Source organism: Quercus robur, chromosome 4 (genome assembly GCF_932294415.1).
Source record: "Quercus robur chromosome 4, dhQueRobu3.1, whole genome shotgun sequence".
Lineage (NCBI taxonomy): Eukaryota > Viridiplantae > Streptophyta > Magnoliopsida > Fagales > Fagaceae > Quercus > Quercus robur.
In genome coordinates this window covers 28,475,702-28,502,016 of record NC_065537.1, presented here as the reverse complement: position 1 = coordinate 28,502,016, position 26,315 = coordinate 28,475,702, and the positions used below count along the sequence as shown (strand labels likewise).

The window sequence follows — 26,315 nt, the reverse complement described above, 5'->3', positions numbered from 1 at the left end:
GAGGGAGGGAGGCTGGGAGAGTCAGGCGAGAGGAGAGTCACAAACAATTCTCATTCACAAAAACCAAAAAACACTGAAAAGAGAAATAGTAATGAGAAATTGTTAGTGTAATTTGAAAAAGCCATTATTATTCGTATCAATAATGGAAGATCCTAAGTCTAAGGATCATCATCTTAACAATTCCCATTCCAATGGCAACTCCGATGGCACATCCTCGTCCGACCGCCTTGTTCGTGTCTATGCTGATGGGATCTACGATCTCTTCCACTTTGGCCACGCTGGCTCACTTGAGCAAGCCAAGAAATCGTCTCTTTCTTTCACTCCCTACTTTTCATTTCCATTCTCTTTTCTCTTTCGATCCGCCATTTTTTTTTTTCTGTTTCTGGGTTGCTCTTATTTTGTCAAATTATTTATTCAATTCCGTTGTTTTGAGGTTTTTGTAAGCTTTTCTCATCTGGGTTTATCTTTGTTTTTGTGTTTTATATTTTCATTGCTTACTTGAATATTATAATAGTTAACGGATTTGTTATTCATTTGTTGTCATTGTTACTTTTTATTTTTTGCTATGCTTGTTGAAATTAGTTTTGTGATGTAGACTTCTATTGAATTATGCATTCTTAAAAGTGTTCATAATAGTTTGTGCTAGACAAGAATTGCTTTTTTTTACCCTTTTATTTTTGGGGTATTATCAGCATATGCTTTTTGTGATCTTGGTGATGTGTGAACTTCAATTATGCTGGGTTTACCTTGTATGTTCAAAATTCTTTTCAATTAGTCTCAGTTCTTGGTGCCAAACTCATTTTTAATTTTATTATATGATTGAATTTGTGAATTCAGGTTCCCAAACACCTATCTGCTTGTTGGATGTTGCAGCGACGAAATCACCCACAAGTTTAAAGGCAAAACCGTTATGACGGAGGACGAACGCTATGAATCACTACGCCATTGCAAGTATAGTTTTTTTTCCCAAGTACTTGAATTATTAATGAGTTCTACCATACCTTGCAGTGTTTGCAACACAGATTCTTGTTTACTTGTAATTTGCTTTCGAAAAATTAATGGCATGGAGATACTGTGTTTTGGTTTGATCTTGATCATTTGCAGCATATCAGTACTTGGATTTTCTTTTTAGATAAGAGAAGTGCTCCAAGATCTTCAAATATTGAGTTTTTATTTTTGTTTGTTCTGTGTAGGTGGGTAGATGAAGTCATTCCTGATGCACCTTGGGTGATCTCTCAAGAATTTCTTGACAAGCACAATATTGACTTTGTGGCACATGACTCTCTTCCGTAAGGATGATCAACCAAAATTCTCACCTCTGAGCTTAAGAGTTATTATATAATTTTGTGGACTAAGGAGTTTCAAAACATATCGAACTTTTTTCAGTCTCTTGTTCTATAATTTATTTAGAAATTGTGGTAAATCTTATTGATTGTAAATTAATCATTCTATTTTGTGATGCTTATTTAAGTGATTCAAGCATTCAACTATATCGTGTAATCTTTTGTACTTTGCTTAAATCTTTTGCAGTTATGCTGATGCTAGTGGAGCTGGGAACGACGTCTATGAGTTTGTAAGTCTGAGAGACAGTTTCTCTTCTATCGCAATTGGTAATTTTTTTTCTGTTGCATAGAATTATCCTAGGTGCACCTCTATCGCAGGTCAAATCTGCTGGAAGGTTCAAGGAAACAAAACGGACTGATGGGATTTCTACATCGGACATTATAATGAGGATTGTAAAAGATTATAACCAGTATGTGATGCGCAACTTGGATCGTGGATATTCAAGAAAAGATCTTGGTGTTAGCTATGTGAAGGCATGTATTGTCTTTAATATTTATTACTTTGGTTTCTGTTTAGATAATTCTGTTTTGAAGTAACTTTGCTGCTGCTTTCTCTCTCCCTTTCTCTTTTGGGTGTAAGTTTGCTGATTTACCTCTTCCTGGTGTACTTAAACTGGTTTTGTTCATGCGTGCAGGAAAAGCGATTGAGGGTGAACATGAGATTGAAGAAACTACAGGAGAAAGTGAAGGAACAACAGGAAAAAGTGGGAGAGAAGGTACTTGTATGCCAATTTCAGTGTAGTGCTATTCTGTATAAGATTTTCTTTTTCCTTTTTTTATTCTCCTAGGATTGATTTTTTCTTCAAGGTACATATGGTTTTACTAATCAAAATACCACATATTATACTAATAGAGTGCTAACATCTCTTCTTCCTTCGTAACTGCCCTTTAGCCTAGAATAGATATACATTCCTTGACAGACTTAGGAACAACTATAGAAGACACAAAAGAGATAAATGCATGAAGAGATGGAGTTTTTCTCATGATAAAATTTCATTGAAACGAAAAAGCATAGGGTTTCACCGAGTACACGGGATGTATTCTAGAATAATAGTCATAAAATTTGGTGTTGTCTATGGATCCACAAGAGACTAATTAGTGTCAGCCAAATATATATATTTTTTCTGCCATTCTATTCTATGCGAAGTCATACTCTCTGCTACCTCTTGAAATGACACATCTTTTTATACTACCAATGCTAATGTTATTTTAGGTATTATTCTTTTTTCTTTTTCTCGACTTTAGTCAACCCACTTTTCCTCACTGGTGTATTCATCTCTCTCCTATGCACATTACCAAACCATCTCAAGTAACTTTCCCTCAAATTTAAATTCATATGGTCATCCTATCTTTAGGCGAAGTTTACTTATTTCAGATCCTGTATTAACTTGTATTTCCACTTTCCCATCTTAAAATTCTTATTTCACCTACAGTGTTGACTTTGGAAAACGTATTCCATTAATAAATATGTTCTGCCTGCATTAAAAAAGATGTAGAAAATTGATTGCAAAATATCTTCTGCTGATACAACCAAATCATTAGATTCTTGATTGAGAGTTCAAATGTGATGGAATTGGTTTTGTACTAAAATTTTCTATTCTAAGGTTTTCATGGGTCTGGTATCTTCAGTAGGAGGGTTGGGTTTGCATGATACAGCATTGTAATGTTTGGTTTCTGGTGGGGTGAAGGCTTCCTCTTGGGTGTAGTGATGGTGGCCGTGGAGTGGCTTCTCTGCTCATTGAGGAGGGTTGCTTCACTATGTTGCTTTGGGTTTTGGTTTGCTGGTGTGGTTTATAGTGTGTGTTCGATGCAATTGCTAGGAGGTTGTGGTGGGGATTAGATGGAGCAAAGTGGTGGGTAGGGGAGAGAGAGTTTTAGAGATACGGCATATACTTATGTACAAAATATTAATAACAATAACATTTACTAATAAATATATTCAAAATATTGTTATTAAGCAAAAAAATATACAGATTATTATTATTTATAGGTAAAATAATTTTATTAAAAAAAATTCATGCAAAAAAAGCATGAAGAAACCTAAAGAATTACAAAACCGTTAGAGATTATTCACAATAAGAAAGAAAATATAAAAACATTGGAATGGAATCACTAAATATGAATGCCCAAGCTCGAGAACAATCAAACAAAGTGCCTACAACGGAGGCTAAAAGCTGATCCCCCCAGCCCTCCAAGTCCTTGAACATACGATTATTACACACCCTCCAAATGCTCCACATCAAACACAATGGACCAAATTCCAATTATCCAAAGAGTGCATCCCCATCCAATTTCTCCACCCAGCCAAAAGATCAATAACCCTCGCTGGTAAAGCCCAAGAAACCCCAAATTTCTAAAAACAGAGCTCCATAAATGATGAGCCACCACAATGAATCAAAAGATGATCCATTGTCTCCCCATTACACTGGCACATGCAAACACTAATCTACTATATTATAGCCTCCTCCTTTAGGTTATCATCAGTGAGTATCTTCCCTCAAGCCACCATCCAAATAAAAAAGGAAACTCTTTGAGGGACCTCCACACTCCAATTACATTTCCCTCAAGCCATGATGTATAAAAATAAGAGATACCCAATAGAAAATAGTTTGTCCTTTTTGGCAACTTGTTCTTCAACAGAACTTTTTGAATGGTGTCAACTAAAAGCTCATATTATTGAAAAAACACTTTTTCTCAAATGTTATCAAATCCCCTCAAAATTTTCTCTTAGCAATTTTTCATTAAGCAATTATTAAAGTTGCAGCTTGTTAAGACTCTTTAAGCTATCAATGGTTAACACCAAGGAAGGAATTTTCTGGTTGATTTCAAGGACAACCGGACCTCCTCAAGAAAGGTGGGAGATAAGTAATGATTAAGAACTAAAGAATGTTCATATTATTCATCAATACCTTGCTTCTCATTACAATGCTCTTTTATACACTCATGCCTTGCCTTCTAACTAACTGCCAAGTAACTAACTAATCAATACCAAGAAACTAACTGCCTAACTGCCAAGGACTATAGCACATGCTTAATACAATGCTTAGCACATGTCTAATTACAATTCAGCACATGCTCAAATCCAATACAAATGCTATACAATACAATGCAGCATGCTCTCTAACACAGCTTTGTCAAACAGCATGTTTAACATAGCTGTATTAAACAGTCCCTTAGAAGATAGTAAGATAAAGTCTAGGCAATTACAGTTTGTGTAGCCTAAGCAATCACAGTGCCTGGCCATGCTTCAACGTTGTTGAAATTTCAGCATGTTGAAAAAACTACCTAGTGCGAATAAGTCGGTAATACGAGTTATCTTCTTGTGAGTTGGTCCTTTAACAATTTAGTTCACAAATTTTCAATTGCTAAATTTGGCACACTAAAGTTTGGACAAAAAATGAAATAATTAGTGTTCCATCCAAAGTACTCCTAATGATTTCATTTCCAAACCTTAGGAGGTCAAAATATAACAATTGAAAAATCTTGTGGGACTAAACTGTGATTGGGCCATACCACAAGGGGGTAAATTGGCGGTCCATAAATTGCAACATATTTTAATTTGTAAGGTATCCTAACGGTTGCATTTTAATCCAAACTTTAGAGGGTCAAATGTAATAATCAAAAGATTGTTGACAAATTTGTCGTAGTATCAAGCCATTATAGTAAATTGTAATTTACCTTTTATTTTTAATATCTCACCTTACGGCCATACACAGTAATTTGTACTGATTATTATAGAAATAACTTGTATTCTAAACTTCAGAAGAAGATAGATAAATCAAACCAGAGGGGTGTACTAACTTTAGGAATAATTTGAATAAACACAAAATTGATTAGGCAAGGTTCCAAGCAGACTGATTGAGTTTAGAACATATTTGTATGTTTCTTTGGCCTATAAATCTACTACTAGGAGTCTCTTCCTTTAAGCATAAAGAGTGTTTTATTGGGTTCAGTCAACCTGGTTATATGAATTGACCAATAACTTGAATAATTGATCTGAAATTTCAAATTTCCAATCATCTATGAATGGTCAACATGATCAAGAAAAGGTAAAAGTTTAGTTTTTTCAGTATTTGAAATTGAATTTTAGGGCTAAGTATCGGGTTTGCTAGGGAAGTCAATAATAACATCAATTGCAGCAATCTAAGCTACTCAATGGTTTGCATCCAGTATATAAAGCATGCCTCTCAGAGCACGTGGGCTTCGAATTGGATGCCACGTATTATATCGCTCAAAAAGCAATAAAATCATTAGTATCACCTACTAGTATTTTTATTTAATTTATTTTCACCATATTTTAGTGTTATTCCTTATTATTAGGATGCCATCTCTACATGACCCTTGCATGTTTTTATATTTAACTTGTGTAACAAGCAAAACTATATGGTTTAAGGCCAATTTCTCTTATGATTTTTCTATGTACAAAAAATATGTAATTGTTAGAAGTCTGGGTGTGATGGCAAGTGCGTTCCATCAAATGCAACAGGTTGTGAGTTAGATTCGGGGAATCAACCTCTCCAAAAATAAATTGGGGAATAAAGCTATCTACCAATCACCTCTCCCAGGTCAATAGTGGGAGATTTGCCCATTGGGTACAATTTTTTATAAAATATGTAATTGTTAGCTTACCCCATAGTTAAAGCTCAAATCTCACTCACTCATCAGGTTTGAACCCACAACTTCCCTTTGCCAGAGGTAGAGGTATCACCATCAGGCCACAAGGCTGACTTGTGTGACAACATTTTCATGTATTTTTTAATACCAATGCCCATATTTAGATTCTGCTATTACATGAAAGGGGATAGGTTAAGGTCCAATCAAGCAATCAATAGGTACTCTATGGTTTGGCCAAGTGCTTTTGCTCAATGAATGAGTCAATTGCAGTCTGATATTTAGAAGTTTAATAACTAGTTGACTGAAATTGACAAAAGGCAAAGTAGCAAAGTAATTCTATATTTCTAGGTAGTGGATTTTTACCCACTTGGGTTTGAGAGGTTTTTTTTTGGGTGGAAAATTAAAGAAGAGAAGAAGAAACTGGAAATGATTTTGAGGCTTTCTTAGCATCCTTAAGGCTGCAACTGATGGTGTCTCAAACCAAGCATTCGTGTGCAACAATGTTCCTTTTGGTTATGTTTCTCTTTATACCGAAGTTTTCTCACCCTGTTTCTCTTTGAATTGATGCTCTTTGTTCTTATTGCTTTTACCTGTGGTCAAAGTGAAGGAATGGTCTCAGTTGTGCTGACAAATTCTTTATCTGTAACATTGGTTCATTGATTGTGGGAAAAAAAATTTTGGACTCTCTCTCTCCAGAATGTGCTTTAAGCTATCATAATCTTTAATTCTTGATGTTTATTCATTTTTCACATTTTTGCTTTTGTATCCACCAAGAATTGTGTTTAACCTGTTTTTAAGAATTGTTTAGAACTTTGATGGATGTAAGTTACTGCCTTGATATTTTAGATTCAAACTGTTGCAATGCATCGTAATGAGTGGGTGGAAAATGCTGACCGCTGGGTTGCTGGATTTCTAGAGATGTTTGAAGAAGGTTGCCATAAAATGGTAAGCCAATCTATACATATATCTAGATATACTTTATTTGTATTAAATTCAACTTTCAATATTAAATTAGGCTATGTATGTGAGCTGATGCTTCTCTATCGTTTTACCACAAAAAAAGAAAAAGAAAAAGAGCAGATGATTCTTATCTATTTTTCCACTTCTATTCTGGCATTCTTACCGCCACAATTTGGTTGCTTATCTAGATATATTTTGTCTAATAAATTCAACTTTCAATACTAAAATTAGGCTATGTATGTGAGCCGATGTTCTCTATTGTTTTACTGAAAAAAAAAAAAATTGAGAGTAAATTCTTCTTATCTATTTGTCCATTTTTATTCTGGCATTCTTACCACAACAATTTCGGTGCTTATCAGGGCACTGCCATCAGGGATCGAATTCAAGAGCAGCTAAGGGGTCAAGCCTCATATCTCCTACAAAATGGCAAGGAAGTTGATGATGACGATGAAGAATATTACGATGATGATGATGATGATGAACAATATTATGATGACGGCGATTATTATTATTATGAGGCAGACAAGAGAGATGAGAAAGAAAAGTAGATATGGTTTTCCATTTCTTGAATGTAGTTGGTCTGTTGCATAATGTCCATGGCCACTGTCCCTATAAAGTGCCACACAATGGCAGCAGATGATGAAATATGGATTGCTCTGGTTTTGAAAGGAAGGGTTGAAGCTTCTACTTGTATTAGTTTTTTTTTTAGTATTATTATAATTATTATTCACTTTTTGTGGTTGAAGTTTCTCAGAACATACAAGTAACACGGGTATACATGAAAGTCCTGTTTTCTGCTTGGCAAAATTGGCTTTCTTGAAACGTGTTTCTGGTTGGTGATCATGTAAGCACCTTATAGATGAAAATTATTTCCTCTTTGCTTATTTCTTATTTCTTTGTTTTTTTCCCCTGCATCACAACAATATGGTTCAAATGAAATCAACGCTTCAATTTCTCTCTGAATTTTGAAAAACCAAAAAGAAGAGTAAAATATGCATACTAGTTTTCATTCATCTAATCAATCTTTGCTAAAAACTAAAAAGAATCTGGAATAATATGAACAACGAAGTAAGTGCAAACAAAAAAAGTGAAAATCACGTTACTCAACAGTCCATATTTGTTATGATTTATATGGGATTTTGAAGTTGTCAAAAGTTTTGTAATTTAATTGACATTTCATAAAATTTCAAATTCAAAAAGTTGTTGAGAGTTTAAATCCTAACTATTGAATTTATCAACAAAAATAAAAAACAAAAAATCACCTGATTTCAGGTTTTCAGTCACTAGATGCTATGGGTTGCAATGAGGCTTGCAGGTTGGAAGTTTTGCCTAAAATTCTTGCCAAGCCATGTCACACTTTTCCAATCCGTGACAAAAGCCTATACATTCTATTATATCATGCCATTGCCGTGTGTTTCCCTATCACAAGTCCTATAACGATGACTTAGTGATGTTTTGGGTGGTGCTAGCTAGTAGACGCAAAATGCTCAAGTATTGATGTTCACGTACCCAAGTACCAACTTAAATATAGGTTGGACTGTTTTCTTTTATGAAGAAAGGAAGATTATGATATAGAAACAAGTCAACATCATTTTAAATGGCTCACTTGCAGTAAGAGCATCTTTAGCAATTTTTCTAAATTTTTATATTGTTTAGAGAGTGAACAATTAGTTTTACTTTTTTACTTACCTATTTTTTCAAATACATTTTTTATTAGATTTTCTATCATTTTTCTATATTATTTCTTCATTGTCTTTTTTTATTTGTTCTTTAAACTTTTTTTATTCATTCTTAACAACTCAAACACGTATTTTCAGTTTTTAAACAATATTACACGTATTTTCACACTTTTTCACCCACACATATTTCTATACATATTTTCAAATAACAAAACACATATTTTTAAGTGCATGTACCAAACACCCCTTATATTTTTCAAAATATGTAATTTGAAATTTATCAAATCTATTTAAGTCTTCAAAATTAATCAAATCTATATAATTTGGAATGAATTTATTCGTTAATTTTTTCCTGAATTTTTTTTTTTAAATTTACCTTTTTGGATTATTATTATTATTATTCATTTTTAATGAATTTTGATTATTATTTAGATTAATTTATTACCAATATTAATTTGAATTATTACTATTACCCCTTTATTTATTAACCCATTTTGTCCTCTAGCGCTGAAAAAGTCTAGGAATTATAACCCAAAATTTATGGCGACCTAGGATAGTGTCGTCAAATCTCTTGAGCTTTATCACATTCCCACAAGCAATGCAGCAGCGTCTCCTCAGCCAATGTGCACCTTTGAACCCCCTTTGTCTATATTCAGCTGTTGGTGCTGCACTAAGTTTTGCCATATTGGCAGAATGTTCAATAGTTTGCAAAATTAAAACTGTCCAAATGGGTTTCCCGTCGAGCATATTCACCTTCATTCTTTCCGCTGGCTGGGAATTATGGGGGTCAAGTAATACAACAGTATGAGAAGTATTTGGGCTTGCCTTTATTTGTAGGGAGGGGAAAAAATGCAAGTTTTAATTATATAAAGGAAAGAGTGGAAGAAATTGCTCTCTCAAGCCGGACAAGAGGTTTTGATCAAGTTTGTTATTCAAGCTATCCCAACCATTTCCATAGATTGTTTTAACCTTTTTGTGGGTTTGTGTTATGATATTGTAGTCTTGATTAAAAAATTTTGGTGAGGGCAACACGGCGATCGGTGCAAGATTCATTAGCTCAAATATGATGATTGACTAAATCCAAACTAGTGGGCGACATGGATTTTAGGGATTTGGCCATGTTCAACAATTCCCTTCTAGGAAAGCAAGCATGGAAACTTCTCCACAATGCTCAATTATGGAAGCCAAAGACTCTAGGTCTGGTTCTTATGTATGAAGAAGAGTATCTTACAAGGTCGTGATGTCATTCAAAGAGGCTTAAGGTGGCAGATTGGGGATGGGAAATCTATGAAAATTTGGCAGCACTATTGGTTGCCAATTAAGCATCCCCCATAATTCAATCACCCATGATAGACTCAATGGAAGAAGCTACAATGGAATTTTTTAATTGACGTGGAAACTAGGCAATGGAACATTAATCTGCTTGATGGTCTCTTTACTCCCCAAGAAGCTGAAAAAAAAAAATAAATGAATAAATCCCTTTAGCCCGTGTTGAGTTCAAGGATGTTCTTTATTGACATTTCTTTCAGGATGGCAGGTATATATGCAAGTTGGGGTACAAGATCTTGAAGGAGGAGAACGATTTACCTCCCTAGGAAGATTCTTTGAATTGGGATAAAGAATTGTTGATACCTTGTGGTGGTTGACCACCCATTGCAGCAACGCTCATGCCCTTGGGGGGCAGTTTTTGAGCTCAGGTGCTATGAAATGAAGGTGAAAAGGGTACCTCTAGTGTGTGACTTGAATTGAGTCAATTCTAACCTATAATTACCAAATATAAGTAAAGTCACCACCAATCATTGAGTTTTTTCTAAGGTGTGATTGGTCACCTGACTCTATTTGATTTTATTATCGATCATAGGCTAAAAAAAAAATGTCGTTTTTCTTAATCTAAAACGGATGGGTAAAAAATCTTGATTCTTGAATTCGGAAGTTTGGTTACGCGCGGGGAAGGTGTTAGGCACCCTGCAACGCCTGTTCGGAGATAGCCACTTCTTTTGGTAAAATCTAAATTTTCGGACATTGGCAATTTAAAACAAGCTATTGGCGTTAGCTTTTGGGGCTTTAAAAGAATTGGGCTTTGAGATTTGATTTTGGAGGGGGTGTGGTCTTACTCAATGCTTTGCTAGCACATTTAGAATTGCTTCCAAATTTTCACGATGAAAATCTGACAACATCTCACCTAATTTTTGTGGCGGAAATTCAGCAGCATTTCACCTTTGGTGTATCATAGTACACAAAACACTATTCTCACCAAGATTTCTTTGTGAGAATACGGTAACAAAAGTGCCCCATTTTCATGGTGAAAATTTGGCAGAGTTTCGTGTTTGGTGTGTTATGGCGCATCGGCAAGGTTTCATGCTTGTGTATATGACGTATGTTAGTGTGTTTGTACTAGGGCGAGCCAAAGCTCTCCAAAGCATCGAACCTGTTGATGTGCGTCGCATACATGGGGAAATTGATGTCACTAAGTTAACATGGATCGAAACAATCACACCGCGATGATCATGCACACAATGTAGCATGAATATGCATCGATAGCAGTCATCTTGAGTGCATACCCACACCACAAGGTCAAGAGTACCCATGATTACGAGAGGGTTGCTCTCCTAACCATGGGAGTCCATCATACAAAGTGCACAACCACCCATAACAAGAAGATAATATATATACATACATTATCTTTGTTAGTAGCGAAAGACAAAGCCGTAGCAGCAGCCAGTGCTTCAATTTCAGAGCTGTTATAGGTTTGTTGGACTATCTTAGAGCAAGAAGCAAGTACCAAGCCCGAGCAGTCCCTTATCACCACGTTGATACCAGACTTGTTCTCATCGGAGAAGACAGCCCCGTCTAGGTTAATCTTCACCATGTCCGCCGGAGGAACTTCCCAAAAATTTCTTCTTCTACTTCGTGCGTGTCTCCCAATCCATGAAGCTGTCGAAGTTGACTGGCAGGCTAGGAACTCGGCATGCTTGTCCTTGGACAGTTGGGCAATATGGTGGACAGCACTGGCTGCTTGGTTGAGCCGAACTTGATTTCTTTGAGTCCAAATCGATCATGCAGTCATAGCAAAGAGCACAATCATCCAAGATAATAGTTCTTTGAAGTTTAGGAAATGAACATGCTTCCTACAAGACCACAACTTGGGATCAGCCTAGACCACGTCGACCTCCTTGCATAGCCAGAGAGCATGCAATGGAGTTTCATGTTCTTCATGGCAGCGGTCACAGAGAGGGTCATCCATAATTGTCCTTCTCACTACAAGGAATTAGCCACCACCAAAATTCAACGAGTTAAAAGAGTTTAAAAAATGAGACATTCTTGATTCTTCCTTCCAAAACGGCAAAACCATACAACATGTTATTGTTTGTGTGATAGATTATGGGATTGAAATTGAAATTGGGTTTCAACGCCGGTGGTGGTGGTGGTGGTGGTGGTGGTGGTGGTGGGGGGGGGGGGGGTGGGCATCAAATGACACGCGCCATTCCCTTCTTCTCCGCCAAAAAGGAAAGACTTGGCCAACCCTAACAAACATCATACAAAGTCCATCATCTGGGTTTATCTTTGTTTTTGTGTTTTATATTTTCATTGCTTACTTGAATATTTTAATAGTTAACGGATTTGTTATTCATTTATTATCATTGTTACTTTTTATTTGATATAGGCTTCTATTGAATTATGCATTCTTAAAAGTGTTCATAATAGTATGTGCTAGATCTTCCTAAACAAGAATTGCTTTTTGTTGGTAATTAAGAAATACCCTTTCATTTTTGGGGTATTTTCAGCCTATGTTTGTGGTGCTCTTGGTGATGTGTGAACTTCAATTATGCTGGGTTTACCTTGTATGTTCAAAATTCTTTTCAATTAGTCTCAGTTCTTGGTGCCAAACTCATTTTTAATTTTATTATATGATTGAATTTGTGAATTCAGGTTCCCAAACACCTATCTGCTTGTTGGATGTTGCAGCGATGAAATCACCCACAAGTATAAAGGCAAAACCGTTATGACGGAGGACGAACGCTATGAGTCACTACGCCATTGCAAGTATAGTTTTTTTTCCCAAGTACTTGAATTATTAATGAGTTCTACCATACCTTGCAGTGTTTGCAACACAGATTCTTGTTTACTTGTAATTTGCTTTTGAAAAATTAATGGCATGGTGATGCTTTGTTTTGGTTTGATCTTGGGCATTTGCAGCATATCAGTACTTGGATTTTCTTTTCAGATAAGAGAAGTGCTCCAAGATCTTCAAATATTGAGTTTTTATTTTTGTTTGTTCTGTGTAGGTAGGTAGATGAAGTCATTCCCGATGCACCTTGGGTGATCTCTCAAGAATTTCTTGACAAGCACAATATTGACTTTGTGGCACATGACTCTCTTCCGTAAGGATGATCAACCATGTTAGAGATATATATTAAACATCAATATACAGACTATTCAATCTTTCTCTCACACTTTATATTGTTAATATTATATATTAGACATATTAACCCAATGTAATAGGCCCAATCCCAGTCCTGCTTGTATTAGTAGTCTAGGGTTTAGTTGCCTATATATACTCATGTTAAGGTTTATTGTAACACAGGTTATTGTACTACACTCTTAAACAAATAAATATGTAGCCCTTAAAGGATTCCTCCGTGGATGTAGGCCGTCAAGGCTGAATCACGTAACTCTCGTGTTCTCAGTGTTCCTATTCTATGCTTCCTCTTCCGCATCTACTCTAGCATATACAACATGATATAACACATCACGTTGCTAATAATAATATTCATACATTTTACATGGTATTAGAGCCAAATTTTCTTGGCATCAAACAAACATCTCTAGCAAGCAAAGAAGATTCTCACGTGCACACCACCATCAGAAGTCACACATGCCTGTTTGCTGGATCTAGACTCCACAGCATCTAGCAGTTGCCATGGCTCACTGCTGTGTCCATATCCTCAAGCCCAAGCAATCAGTGCCTCTCCCTATCAGATCTGTGCACATCAAGCCTTTGCCTGATGAAACCAACAAGACATACGTGCTCCACGGCATATCGCGATCAAAACCCAGAAACCCGACCTCCAATGGCAGCCGCATGCACCCCCACGCGCGGAAAACGGCTCCTGGAACACTCACACGCGCCGCCTCAGATTCCTGACTTCCAGATCGTGTTCTTGGCACACGCACCGCCATGACAGCCTCCTCGTCCACCGATTTACAGAACCTGAGATTCCGGCCCTCATTCGAGCTTACATGCGCTCTCACGCGCTTCCAAGATTTTTGGCATATACATCATGCGCCAGTGGACTTAGCACGCGCCTTCCACGCACCGAAGAACTGTTGTTGATGTCATCTGACGTCACTAGATGATGTCATCGCTCCATGTCAGCATGCCACGCACGCCCTAGTCCACATCATCCAACACATTATCTAGCCATGTCAACAGTGTCGCCTCGTCAGCACCACGTCACCTACCTGACCGTTGACTCGGACGACCCGACCCGGACCACCCAGATCTGACCCGTGAGCACTGAATGTTGACTTAACCAGGATCCATTGACTTTGACTTTTTGCGTTGACCTTTGACCAAAAGTCAAAATTTCCGACAGGGTCTATCTTGCTCAGTTTTTCGCGTAGATTCCAATTTCGACCTCCATTTCTTCATTTGAAGCTCCAAAATTGGTCAATTGGCATATTCTTCATTGTGGTTTCTTCAAAAGACATTATTCATGGCATCTCCAAGTGATCTTCTCATGCATATCCAACCTCAAGCCTTCATTGAGCTTCCGCCTTGAGTTTGACGGAGGGTGTTAGAGATACATATTAGACATATTAGCTCAATGTAATAGGCCTAAGCCCAGTCCTGCTTGTACTAGTAGTCTAGGGTTTAGTTGCCTATATATACTCACGTTAGGGTTTATTGTAACACAGGTTATTGTACTACACTCTTACACAAATAAAGATGTAGCCCTTAAGGGATTTCTCTGTGGATGTAGGCTGTCAAGACTGAACCACGTAACTCTCGTGTTCTCAGTATTCCTATTTTATGCTTCCTCTTCCGCATCCACTCTAGCATATACAACATGATATAACACATCATGTTGCTAATAATAATATTCATACATTTTACAAACTAAAACTCTCACCTCTAAGCTTAAGAGTTATTATATAATTTTGTGGTCTAAGGAGTTTCAAAACATATCGAACTTTTTTCAGTTTCTTGTTCTATAATTTATTTAGAAATTATGGTAAATCTTATTGATTGTAAATTAATTATTCTATTTTGTGATGCTTATTTAAGTGATCAAGCATTCAACTATATCGTGTAATCTTTTGTACTTTGCTTAAATCTTTTGCAGTTTTGCTGATGCTAGTGGAGCTGGGAACGACGTCTATGAGTTTGTAAGTCTGAGAGACAGTTTCTCTTCTATCGCAATTGGTAATTTTTTTCTGTTGCATAGAATTATCCTAGGTGCACCTCTATCGCAGGTCAAATCTGCTGGAAGGTTCATGGAAACAAAACGGACTGATGGGATTTCTACATCGGACATTATAATGAGAATTGTAAAAGATTATAACCAGTATGTGATGCGTAACTTGGATCGTGGATATTTAAGAAAAGATCTTGGTGTTAGCTATGTGAAGGCATGTATTATCTTTAATATTTATTACTTTGGTTTCTGTTTAGTGTTTAGATAATTCTGTTTTGAAGTAACTTTGCTGCTTCTCTCTCTCTCTCTCCCTCTCTCTTTTGGGTGTAAGTTTGCTGATTTACCTCTTCCTGGTGTACTTAAACTGGTTTTATTCATGTGTGCAGGAAAAGCGATTGAGGGTGAACATGAGATTGAAGAAACTACAGGAGAAAGTGAAGGAACAACAGGAAAAAGTGGGAGAGAAGGTACTTGTTGTATGCCAATTTCAGTGTAGTGCTATTCTGTATGAGATTTTCTTTTTCCTTTTTTTATTCTCCTAGGATTGATTTTTTCCTCAAGGTACATATGGTGTTGCTAATCAAAATACCACATATTATTCTAATAGAGTGCTAGCATCTCTTCTTCCTTCGTAACTGTCCTTTAGCCTAGAATAGATATACATTCCTTGACAGACTTAGGAACAACTATAGAAGACACAAAAGAGATAAATGCATGAAGAGATGGAGTTTTTCTCATGATAAAATTTCATTGAAACAGAAAAGCATAGGGTTTCACCTAGTACACGGGATGTATTCTAGAATAATAGTTATAAAATTTGGTGTTGTCTGTGGATCCACAAGAGACTAATCAGTGTCAGTCAAATATATATATATATATATATATATATTTTTTTTTTCTGCCATTTGATTTTATGTGAAGTCATACTCTCTGCTACCTCTTTAATTGGCATATCTTTTTATACCATCAATGCTAATGTTATTTTAGCTATTTTTTTCTTTTTTCTTTTTCTCAACTTGAGTCAACCCACTTTTCCTCACTGGTGTATTCATCTCTCCTATGTGCATTACCAAACCATCTCAGGTAACTTTCTCTCAAATTTAAATTCACAAGGTCACCCTATCTTTAGGCAAAGTTTACTTATTTCAGATCCTGTATTAACTTGTATTTCCACTTTCCCATCTTAACATTCTTACTTCACCTACACTGTTGACTTTGGAAATGGTATTCCATTAATAAATATGTTCTGCCTGCATTAAAAAAGATGTAGAAAATTGATTGCAAAATATCTTCTGCGGATACAACCAAATCGTTAGATTCTTGATTGAGAGTTCAAATGGGATGGAATTGGTTTTGTACTTAAATTTTCTATTCTAAGGTTTTCTTGGGTCTGTGGTATCTTCAGTAGGAGGGTTGGGTTTGCAGGATACGGCATCATCATGTTTGGTTTCTGGTGGGGTGAAGGCTTTCTCTTGGGTGTAGTGATGGTGGCTGTCGAGAGTGGCTTCTCTGCTCATTGAGGAGGGTTGCTTCACTACGTTGCTTTGGGTATTGGTTTGCTGGTGTGGTTTATAGTGTGTTCGATGCAATTAGGTTTTGGTGGGGATTAGATGGAGCGAAGTGGTGGGTAGGGGGGGAGAGAAAGTTTTAGAGATACGGCATATAATTATATACAAAATATTAATAACAATAACATTTACTGATAAATATATTCAAAATATTGTTATTAAGTAAAAAAATATACAGATTATTATTATTATTATTATTATTATTATTATTATTATTTATAGGTAAAAATAATTTTATTAAAAAACAATTTATGCAAAAAAGGCATGAAGAAACCTAAAGAATTTCAAAATCATTAGAGAATAGAGATTATTCACAATAAGAAAGAAAATCTAAAAACATTGGAATGGAATCACTAGATGTGAATGCCCAAGCTCGAGAACAATCAAACAGAGTGCCTACAAAAGAGGCTAAAAGCTGATTCCCCCACCCCTCCAAGTCCTCGAATGTACGATTATTACACTCTCCAAATGCTCCACATCAAACACAATAGAAGTATAGAACCAAATTCCAATTATTTGAAGAATGCATCCCCAACCAATTTCTCCATCCAGCCAAAAGATCAATAACCCTTGTTGGTAAAGCCCAAGAAATCCCAAATTTCTAAAAACAGAACTCCATAAATGATGAGCCCCTGCAATGAATCAAAGGATGATCCATTGTCTCCCTAGTACATTGGCACATGCAAACACTAATCTACTATAGTATAGCCTCCTCCTTTAGGTTATCACCAGTGAGTATCTTCCCTCAAGCCAGCATCCAAATAAAAAAGGAAACTCTCTGAGGGACCTCCACACTCCAATTACATTTCCAAGGGAAAGTGACAGAAGAAGACCCCCTTAACACATTATTTTATTATTATTATTATTATTATCGTCATCATCATCATCAAGAAGGGCAAAAAAGTATAAAAATTAGAGATACCCAGTAGAAAATAGTTTGTCCTTTTTGGCAACTTGTTCTTCAACAGAACTTTTTGACTGGCATCAACTGAAAGCTCATATTATTGAAAAAACACTTTTTCTCAAATGTTATCAAACCCCCTCAAATTTTTCTCTTAGCAATTTTTCATTAAGCAATTATTAAAGTTGCAGCTTTGTCAAACAGCATGTTTAACATAGCTGTATCAAACAGTCCCTTAGAAGATAGTAAGATAAAGTCTAGACAATTACGGTACACTTTTTCTCAAATGTTATCAAACTCCCTCAAATTTTTCTCTTAGCAATTTTTCATCGAGCAATTATTAAAGTTGCAGCTTTGTCAAACAGCATGTTTAACATAGCTGTATCAAACAGTCCCTTAGAAGATAGTAAGATAAAGTCTAGGCAATTACAGTTTGTGTAGCCTAAGCAATCACACTGCCTGGCCATGCTTCAACATTGTTGAAATTTCAGCATGTTGAAAAAACTACCTAGTGCGAATAAGTCTCATGAATTACCACTCTTTCTATTTCTGTTTCTGTTTCTGTTTTTTCCTTTTCATTTGGAAAAGGGGGAGGGGGTATTACAGGTTACCTTCTTGTGAGTTGGTCCTGTAACAATTAAGTTCACAAATTTTCAATTGCTACATTTGGCACACTAAAGTTTGGACTAAAATGAAATAGTTGGAGTTCCATCCAAAGTACTCCTAACGATTTCATTTCCAAACCCTAGGAGGTCAAAATGTAACAATTGAAAAAGCTTGTGGGACTAAACTGTGATTAGGCCATACCACAAGGGGTAAATTGTTGGTCCATAAATTGCAACATCTTTTAATTTGTAAGGTATCCTAATGGTTGCATTTTAATCCAAACTTTAGAGTGTCAAATGTAATAATTGAAAGGTTGTCGACTAATTTGTCGTAGTATCAAGCCATTATAGTAAATTGTAATTTACCTTTTATTTTTATGATTATTTTTTGATAGGAACCTTTTATTTTTAATATCTCACCTTACAGCCCATACACAGTAATTTGTATTGATTATAGAAATAAAATGTATTCTAAACTTCAGAAGAAGATAGATAAATTAAACCAGAGGGGTGTACTAACTTTAGGAATAATTTGAATAAACACAAAATTGATTAGGCAAGGTTCCAAGTGGACTGATTGAGTTTAGAACATATTTGTATGTTTCTTTGGCCTATAAATCTACTACTATGAGTCTCTTCCTTTAAGCATAAAGAGTGTTTTATTGGGTTCAGTCAACTTGGTTATATGAATTGACCAGTAACTTGAGTATTGAATCTGAAATTTCAAATTTCCCATCATCTATGAATGGTCAACATGATCAAGAAAAGGTAAAAGGTTAATTGTTTTCAGTATTTGAAATTGAATTTTAGGGCTAAGTATTGGGTTTGTTAAGGAAGTCAATAATAACATCAATTGCAGCACTCTAAGCCACTCAATGGTTTGCATCCAGTATATAAAGCATGCCTCTCAAAGCATGTTGGCTTCAAATTGGATTGTCCTTGTTAGAGTCATTTACCAGTATGTACTTCCAAAAATTAAGATTCATGCATAGCCTCAGCAAATTTACAAAAATTTATCATAATAAAGTGTGTAACCCTAATATTAAAAGGCATTGGATGCCATGTATTATAGTACTCAAAAAGCAATAAAATCATAAGTATCATCTAGTAGTATTTTTATTAAATTTATTTTTACCATATTTTAGTGTGCATTTGGCATTGGCTTAAAAAACCAGTTTTTTTTACTATTTAACTTATTTTTGCTATTATTCATTGGTCTCATTGCGTTTTTTGGTACTATTCATGGGTCCTATTATATTATTTCAATTACCTTTTAACTTTACCTGTATTACTTTCAGCAAAAAGTTTTCAGTTTTAGCTAAATAAACAGTTCCCAAACAGACACTTAGTGTTATTCCTTATTATTAGGATGCCATCTCTACATGACCCATGCATGTTTTTATATTTAACTTGTGTAACAAGCAAAACTATATGGTTTAAGGCCAATTTCTCTTATGATTTTTTTATGTACAAAAACTATGTAATTGTTAGAAGTCGGGCCTTGGGCCTTGGTGTGACGGTAAGTGCATTCCATCAAATACAACAGGTTGTGGGTTAGATTTTGGGAATCAACCTCTCCAAAAATAAATTGGGGGATAAAGCTATTTACCAATCACCTCTCTCAGGTACTGCAATAGCGGGAGATTTGCGCACTGGGTACAACCTTTTATAAAATATGTAATTGTTAGCTTACCCCATAGTTAAAGCTCAATTCTCACTCACTCATCAGGTTTGAACCCACAACTTCCCTTTGCTAGAGGGAGAGGTATCACCATCAGGCCACAAGGCTGACTTGTGTGACAACATTTTCATGTATTTTTTAATACCAATGCCCATATTTAGATTCTTCTATTACATTCATTACATGAAAGGGGATAGGTTTAGGTCCAATCAAGCAATCAATAGGTAATCTATGGTTTGGTCAAGTGCTTTTGCTCAATGAATGAGCCAATTGCAGTCTGATATTTAGAAGTTTAATAACTAGTTGACTGAAATTGACAAAAGGCAAAGTAGAAAAGTAATTCTATATTTCTAGGTAGTGGATTTTTACCCTCTTGGGTTTGAGAGGTTTTTTTTTTTTGGTGGAAAATTAAAGATGAGAAGAAACTGGAAATGATTTTGAGGCTTTCTTGTTATCCTTAAGGCTGCAAATGATGGTGTCTCAAACCGAGCATTCGTGTGCAACAATGTTCCTGTTGGTTACGTTTCTCTTTATACCAAAGTTTTCTCACCCTGTTTCTCTTTGAATTGATGCTCTTTGTTCTTATTGCTTTTACCTGTGGTCAAAGTGAAGGAATAGTATCAGTTGTGCTGACAAATACTTTATCTGTAACATTGGTTTATTGATTGTGGGAAAAAAAATTTTGTGGACTCTCTCTCTCTCACTCCAGAGTATGCTTTTAGCTATCATAATCTTTAATTCTTGATGTCTGTTCATTTTTCACATTTTTGCTTTTGTATACACCAAGAATTGTGTTTAACCTGTTTTTGTTTGTTTGTTTGTTTTTGAGAATTGTTTAGAACTTTGATGGATGTAAGTTACTGCCTTGATATTTTAGATTCAAACTGTTGCAATGCATCGTAATGAGTGGGTGGAAAATGCTGACCGCTGGGTTGCTGGATTTCTAGAGATGTTTGAAGAAGGTTGCCATAAAATGGTAAGCCAATCCATACATATATCTAGATATATTTTATTTGTATTAAATTTGACTTTCAATATTAAATTAGGCTATGTATGTGAGCTGGTGCTTCTCTATTGTTTTACTTCAAAAAAAAAGAAAAAAAAAAAGAGCAGATGATTCTTATCTATTTTTCCACTTTTATTCTGGCATTCTTACCGCCACAATTTGGGATCTAGATATCTAATAAATTCAACTTTCAATGCTAAAATTAGGCTATGTATGTGAGCCAATGTTCTCTATTGTTTTACTGAAAAAAATGAGAGTAGATTTTTCTTAACTATGTCCATTTTTATTCTGGCATTCTTACCGCCACAATTTGGGTGCTTATCAGGGCACTGCCATCAGGGATCGAATTCAAGAGCGGCTAAGGGGTCAAGCCTCATATCTCCTACAAAATGGCAAGGAAGTTGATGATGACGATGAACAATATTATGATGATGATGATGATGATGAACAATATTATGATGACGGCGATTATTATTATTATGAGGCAGACAAGAGAGATGGGAAAGAAAAGTAGATATGGTCTTCCATTCTTGAAGGTAGTTGGTCTGTTGCCCATGGCCACTTTGTCTCTATAAAGTGCCACACAATGGTAGCAGATGATGAAATATAGTTTGCTCTGGTTTTGAAAGGAAGGGTTGAAGCTTCTACTTGTATTAGTTTTTTTTAGTATCATTATAATTATTGTTCACTTTTTGTGGTTGAAGTTTTTCGGAACATACAAGTAACACAGGTATACATGAAAGTCCTGTTTTCTGCTTGGCAAAATTGGCTTTCTTGAAACGTGTTTCTGGTTGGTCATGTAAGCACCTTATAAATGAAATTATTTCCTCTTTTCTTATTTCTTATTTCTTATTTTTTTTCCCCTTCATCACAACAATATGGTTCAAATGAAATCAACACTTCAATTTCTCTCTGAATTGTGAAAAACCAAAAAGAAGAGTAAAATATGCTTGAGTCTTCATTCATCCAATCAATCTTCGGTAAAAACTAAAAAGAATCTGGAATATTATGAACAATGAAGTAAGTGCCAAAAAAAAAAAAAATGAAAAAAAGCATGAAATTGCCAAGAGTCTTGTAACTTAATTGATATTTCATGGAATTTCAAATTCAAAAAGCCGAGAGTTTAAATCCTAACTATTGAATTTATCAACAAAAGAAAAAAAGTCACCTGATTTCAGGTTTTCAGTCACTTGATGCTATGGGTTGCAATGAGGCTTGCAGGATGGAAGTTTGGGCTAAAATTCTTGCCAAGCCATGTCACACTTCTCCAATCCGTGACAAAAGCCTTTACATTCTATTATATCATGCCATTGCCGTGTGTTTCCCTATCACTAGTCCTATAACGATGACTAAGTGATGTTTTGGATGGTGCTAGCTAGTAGATGCAAATGCATCTAGTTGTTGGGTGGGAAAAATTAAACAACGTCAAAGAAAGAGGCAGGGTTGGGTCTTCTTCATGCAACAAGGCCTAGCTAGGAACTTAGCCTTGATGGCATTGATTCTGTGGAGAATCAACAAGAACAGGTCATCCTTTTGGGCTTCAGTTTTGTGCAATAAATGTCTAACCTAGTCTGACAATTTCGGAAACTTGCTCAAAGTCTAAGGTTTTGATGTTGTGGAAGTTTAAAGAAAGCACACACGATGCTCTCTTTGATGGACGGAAACTAAACTGTTAGTTTCTGGGAAGTAAATCTCAAATTCACGAGGGGTTTTCCTGAATCCACTAGAGAAATAATTTAACGAAAGTCTGTGTTTATTAATAATAGTCTGTTTTGCCTCTGACAGCTACAAAACATATAAATACTAAGAAAAAAAACGTCTAAAACACTAATTCGCACTAATTACGTGATTAGGTAACAAAATACCTAAATTTACAAAAAATGGCAAAATTGAGTTAAATGCAGAATAAGGTCTCAAAATAGACAAGACTTTATTCTGACTTTTAAGCTAAAAGTTATTAACGAAAAACAAATATTACTATAAATAGCAAAAAACACTGTTTTTGGGGCCTTAATGAAGGAATTCGCCTAAATTTTGGCTACGCTCATGACAACATGAATCTAGATCAGAATACCATTTCCCTTCAACCTGCCAAATTTCATGCAATTCCAACACTGTCGCCCCAGTGGTCTCTATGAGTTTATTGGCACCCCCTTTGATCATGCGTTGTGACTAGGCTTGTACACGGTGTGGTGCGGCCGGTTAATGGAGGATTTTTTGCACCACACTTATATGGTGCGGTTTTCTCTCATGCTTGACCGCACCTCATCTATGAAGGGTTGGCACCGGTCTACACAAGGTGCGGTGCACCATGCCGGTTTGGAGCGGTTAGTTTAGTTAATTCCTCTATTTTCTTAGGAATAAAACACAACGCAGTTAACAACCCAAACCCCATCATAATCATTAAAATATTCAAATATTCCATAAAAAGAAAAGGAAACAAAGGAAAACACACAAATACAAACAAATTCACAATCTTTCTCTCAAAAATATTCAATTTCAAATCACAAAAAAACCCATTTAAAAAAAAAAAAAAAAAAAAAAAAAAAAAACCAAATCCATAAAAGATAAATCAAAACTATTGAAAATAAAAGGCATAAACAAACCTCAATGAAAGCATTGTAAGGAGGAGCATAAAATTCAAAATCTTCTATAAAACTTCATGAGAATAGCAAAAAGGAGAGAGGAAAAAGTGGAACTCCAAGAATTGTAGCTTCAAGGGGCATAATACGGTGGCAGCATGCAGCAGCAGTCGAGGCAAAGAGTGAGGAGAGAGAAAGAGAAAGGCGAGGAGGAGAAGTTTATGGGAGAGGGAGAGGCTGGGTGACTGATGAGAAAGTGAGAGCTGGGTATGTAATAATTTTAGGGTTTAAATTGAAATGCTGTAGTTTTGATTTTTTTTTTTTAAGTTGATACCAAAACGACGTAGTTTTGAAACTGATATTAAAATTAATGTCAGGCTCAAAACGTGTTGTTTTGGTATCAAATTAAAATTATATAAAAAAAAGCACTAACATTCTTAACCCAACATCTCCAGCTCTTACTTTCTCTAGCGCCGTACTCCCTTCGTCCTTGCCTCTCTTAAACCAACTCTCTGGCATTTTTTTTTTTTTTTTTTTTGAACAGCTCTCTTGCATTCCTTCTATTGAAACACAATAGATCACACATATGTTAAATTATAGCATATATATATATATATATATATATATACTCGATGAGGTGCGGTTTCTCGTTGGAGTGTAAAATAGCTGCCAATCACCGCACTGGCCGTTGTCGGTATGCCTGAATCTCCTATGACCACCACGCCAGACACCTACGGTGGAGCTTTGTAGCGGTTGGGTCGGTTCGGTACCGGTCGGTTGCATTGGTGCCGGTCAGATCCTGAACAGGCCTAGTTGTGACTTCTTGTGCCCTTGCTACTCCAAGAAGACAGGTGTTGTCTATTCTACATCAGGTTCATGTACCCAAGTACCAACTTAAATATAGGTTGGACTATTTTCTGACTTTTCTCCTATGAAGAAAGGAAGATTAAGATATAGAAACAAGTCAAACATCATTTTAAATGGTTCACTTGCGGTAAGAGCATCTTTAACAATTTTTCTAAATTTTTATATTGTTTGGAGAGTGAATCGTTAGTTTTACCTTTTTACTTATCTATTTTTTCAAATAGACTTTTTACCAGATTCTCTATCATTTTTCTATACTATTTCTTCGTTATTTTTTTATTCATTCTTTAAACTGTTTTTTATTCATTCATAACAACTATATTTTTCAAAATATGTAATTTGAAATTATCAAATCTATTTAAGTCTTCAAAATAATCAAATCTATGTAATTTGGATTGAACTTATTAGTTAATTTTTTCTTGAAAAAAATTTTAAATTTGACCTTTTCGGATTATTATTGTCATTCCTTTTTAATGAATTTTGATTATTATTTTGATTAATTTATTACCAATATTAATTTGAATTATTATTATTACACCTTTATTAATTAACCCATTTTGTCCTTGCCTTTTGCCATAACAAGCTTCCATGCTAGCACTGAAAAAGTCTAGGAAATTAACCCAAAATTTATGGCAACCTAGGATAGTGTTGCCAAATCTCTTGAGCTGTATCACATTCCCACAAGTAATGCAGCAACGTCTCCCAAGCCAATGTGCACCTTTGAATACCATTTGTCTATATTCAACTGTTGGTGCTACACTAAGTTTTGCCATATTGGCAGTGTTCACTAGATTGCAACATTAAAACGGTCCAAATGGGTTTCCCGTTGAGCATATTCACCTTCGTTCTTTTTGCTGGCTGGGAATTATGGGGGTCAAGAAATTCAACGGTATGGGAAGTTGTGGTGGGCCTTTTGTGATTTTGGGTTGGACTATTTCCTGCTGCACTGAGCCCAAGTGTTCTGGATAAGAGAGTTGGGACTGGTCCAATTGCAACTCACCTTGGTCCAACTTGCGCACAAACTATGCCCCATTTGCTGAAACTTTGGTCACATGCCCTTGGTAGGTGAAGTTGCTACAAAAGAGTTATGGCAGATAAATGCAATAAAATAATGATAAAAGAAATACGTTACTATTAGGCGAAGCAAGTAAAAGATCCTTAATTAAAATAGGGAACAAGAATGATATGGCAACAAGAAACACATTATAGGTGAAATTGTAAAGACAAGAGAAGAAACAATAGTAATAAGTGATAAAATGAAAGAAGGAAAAGACTAGTTTGTCGTGTTCATTTGTGTTACGGGACTAAGGCCAAGGAGGGAACCACTTCCTCAACATGGGTAACCTTACAAGAGGATCTTGTTGTAGAAATTATCCACTATGAGGGAACGGGCCTAAATGGCTTGTGTCTAAATGAATTCTTTATCCTCAACAGAGGGTAGACTTTTAGAGGGAGAGATGGGATTAGTCTATTGGTGTATGCCTACCATTCTACACTCTCTATTTCTCTTCTTTCTCTTCTTTCTCCGTTTTGTTACTTTGATTCTTTCCCCACTCCTTTTCTTCCTTTCTTAGTGCTTACTCGTGTAGTGTTATCGTGATGGTGGTTCTGTAATTCTCTCCTTGTGGTTGCTACTGTTGTGATGATGTTACTGTGCACGGCAAGGACCCTTTATATACTGCCTATCGTGATTGGTTTTTACCATTTTAGCCTTTAACTACTTTTGTCTGGTTTAGGGTGTTCTTCTCGGCCACCCACTACTTTGTCAGCTGCCCAGCCCCCACCACTTACCTTTGCTGGCTGTACCACTCCCTATTACCAAACAAAGAAGATTGTTTTGTTTGCTTGCTCACTATGGCATTCTCTCTTTCTATCCCTTATGGCATGCATCTAGTGGTTCCAACTCATCCTACCTTCTTTTGGGTGGTATGTCATCCCAGCAAGATATCACCCCCAAAAGAATCTAAGCAGGAACCACATAATAGGCTTTCCCTTCTCCTCACTATCAGACCATACCCTCTCTTACCTCTGACGCATAACCCTTGGTACAAGTTGGTAATGTCTGGGCCTTGCGCGTGCTCCACTTCCTGTAT

General features: G+C 35.8%; 1 protein-coding gene across 5 annotated transcripts; it reads left to right on the top strand.

Moving 5' to 3' along the window:
- On the top strand, positions 1–21,427 carry LOC126721073 (choline-phosphate cytidylyltransferase 2-like). 5 transcript variants are annotated; one of them, XM_050424075.1, is made up of 8 exons: positions 1–306; positions 838–951; positions 1,194–1,289; positions 1,531–1,573; positions 15,074–15,229; positions 15,402–15,482; positions 20,648–20,746; positions 21,102–21,427. In XM_050424075.1, the coding sequence occupies exons 1-8, from the start codon at positions 143–145 to the stop codon at positions 21,288–21,290; spliced, it is 942 nt and encodes a 313-aa protein (XP_050280032.1). In that variant the 5' UTR covers positions 1–142; the 3' UTR covers positions 21,291–21,427. The 5 variants fall into 5 exon arrangements, with proteins under 5 accessions (XP_050280032.1, XP_050280029.1, XP_050280031.1 ...); XM_050424072.1 differs by lacking the exon at positions 15,074–15,229 and adding an exon at positions 1,662–1,817 and having other exon boundaries at positions 6–306; XM_050424074.1 differs by lacking the exons at positions 15,074–15,229; positions 15,402–15,482 and adding exons at positions 1,662–1,817; positions 1,979–2,059 and having other exon boundaries at positions 6–306.
- Positions 21,428–26,315: the final 4,888 nt, after the last annotated feature.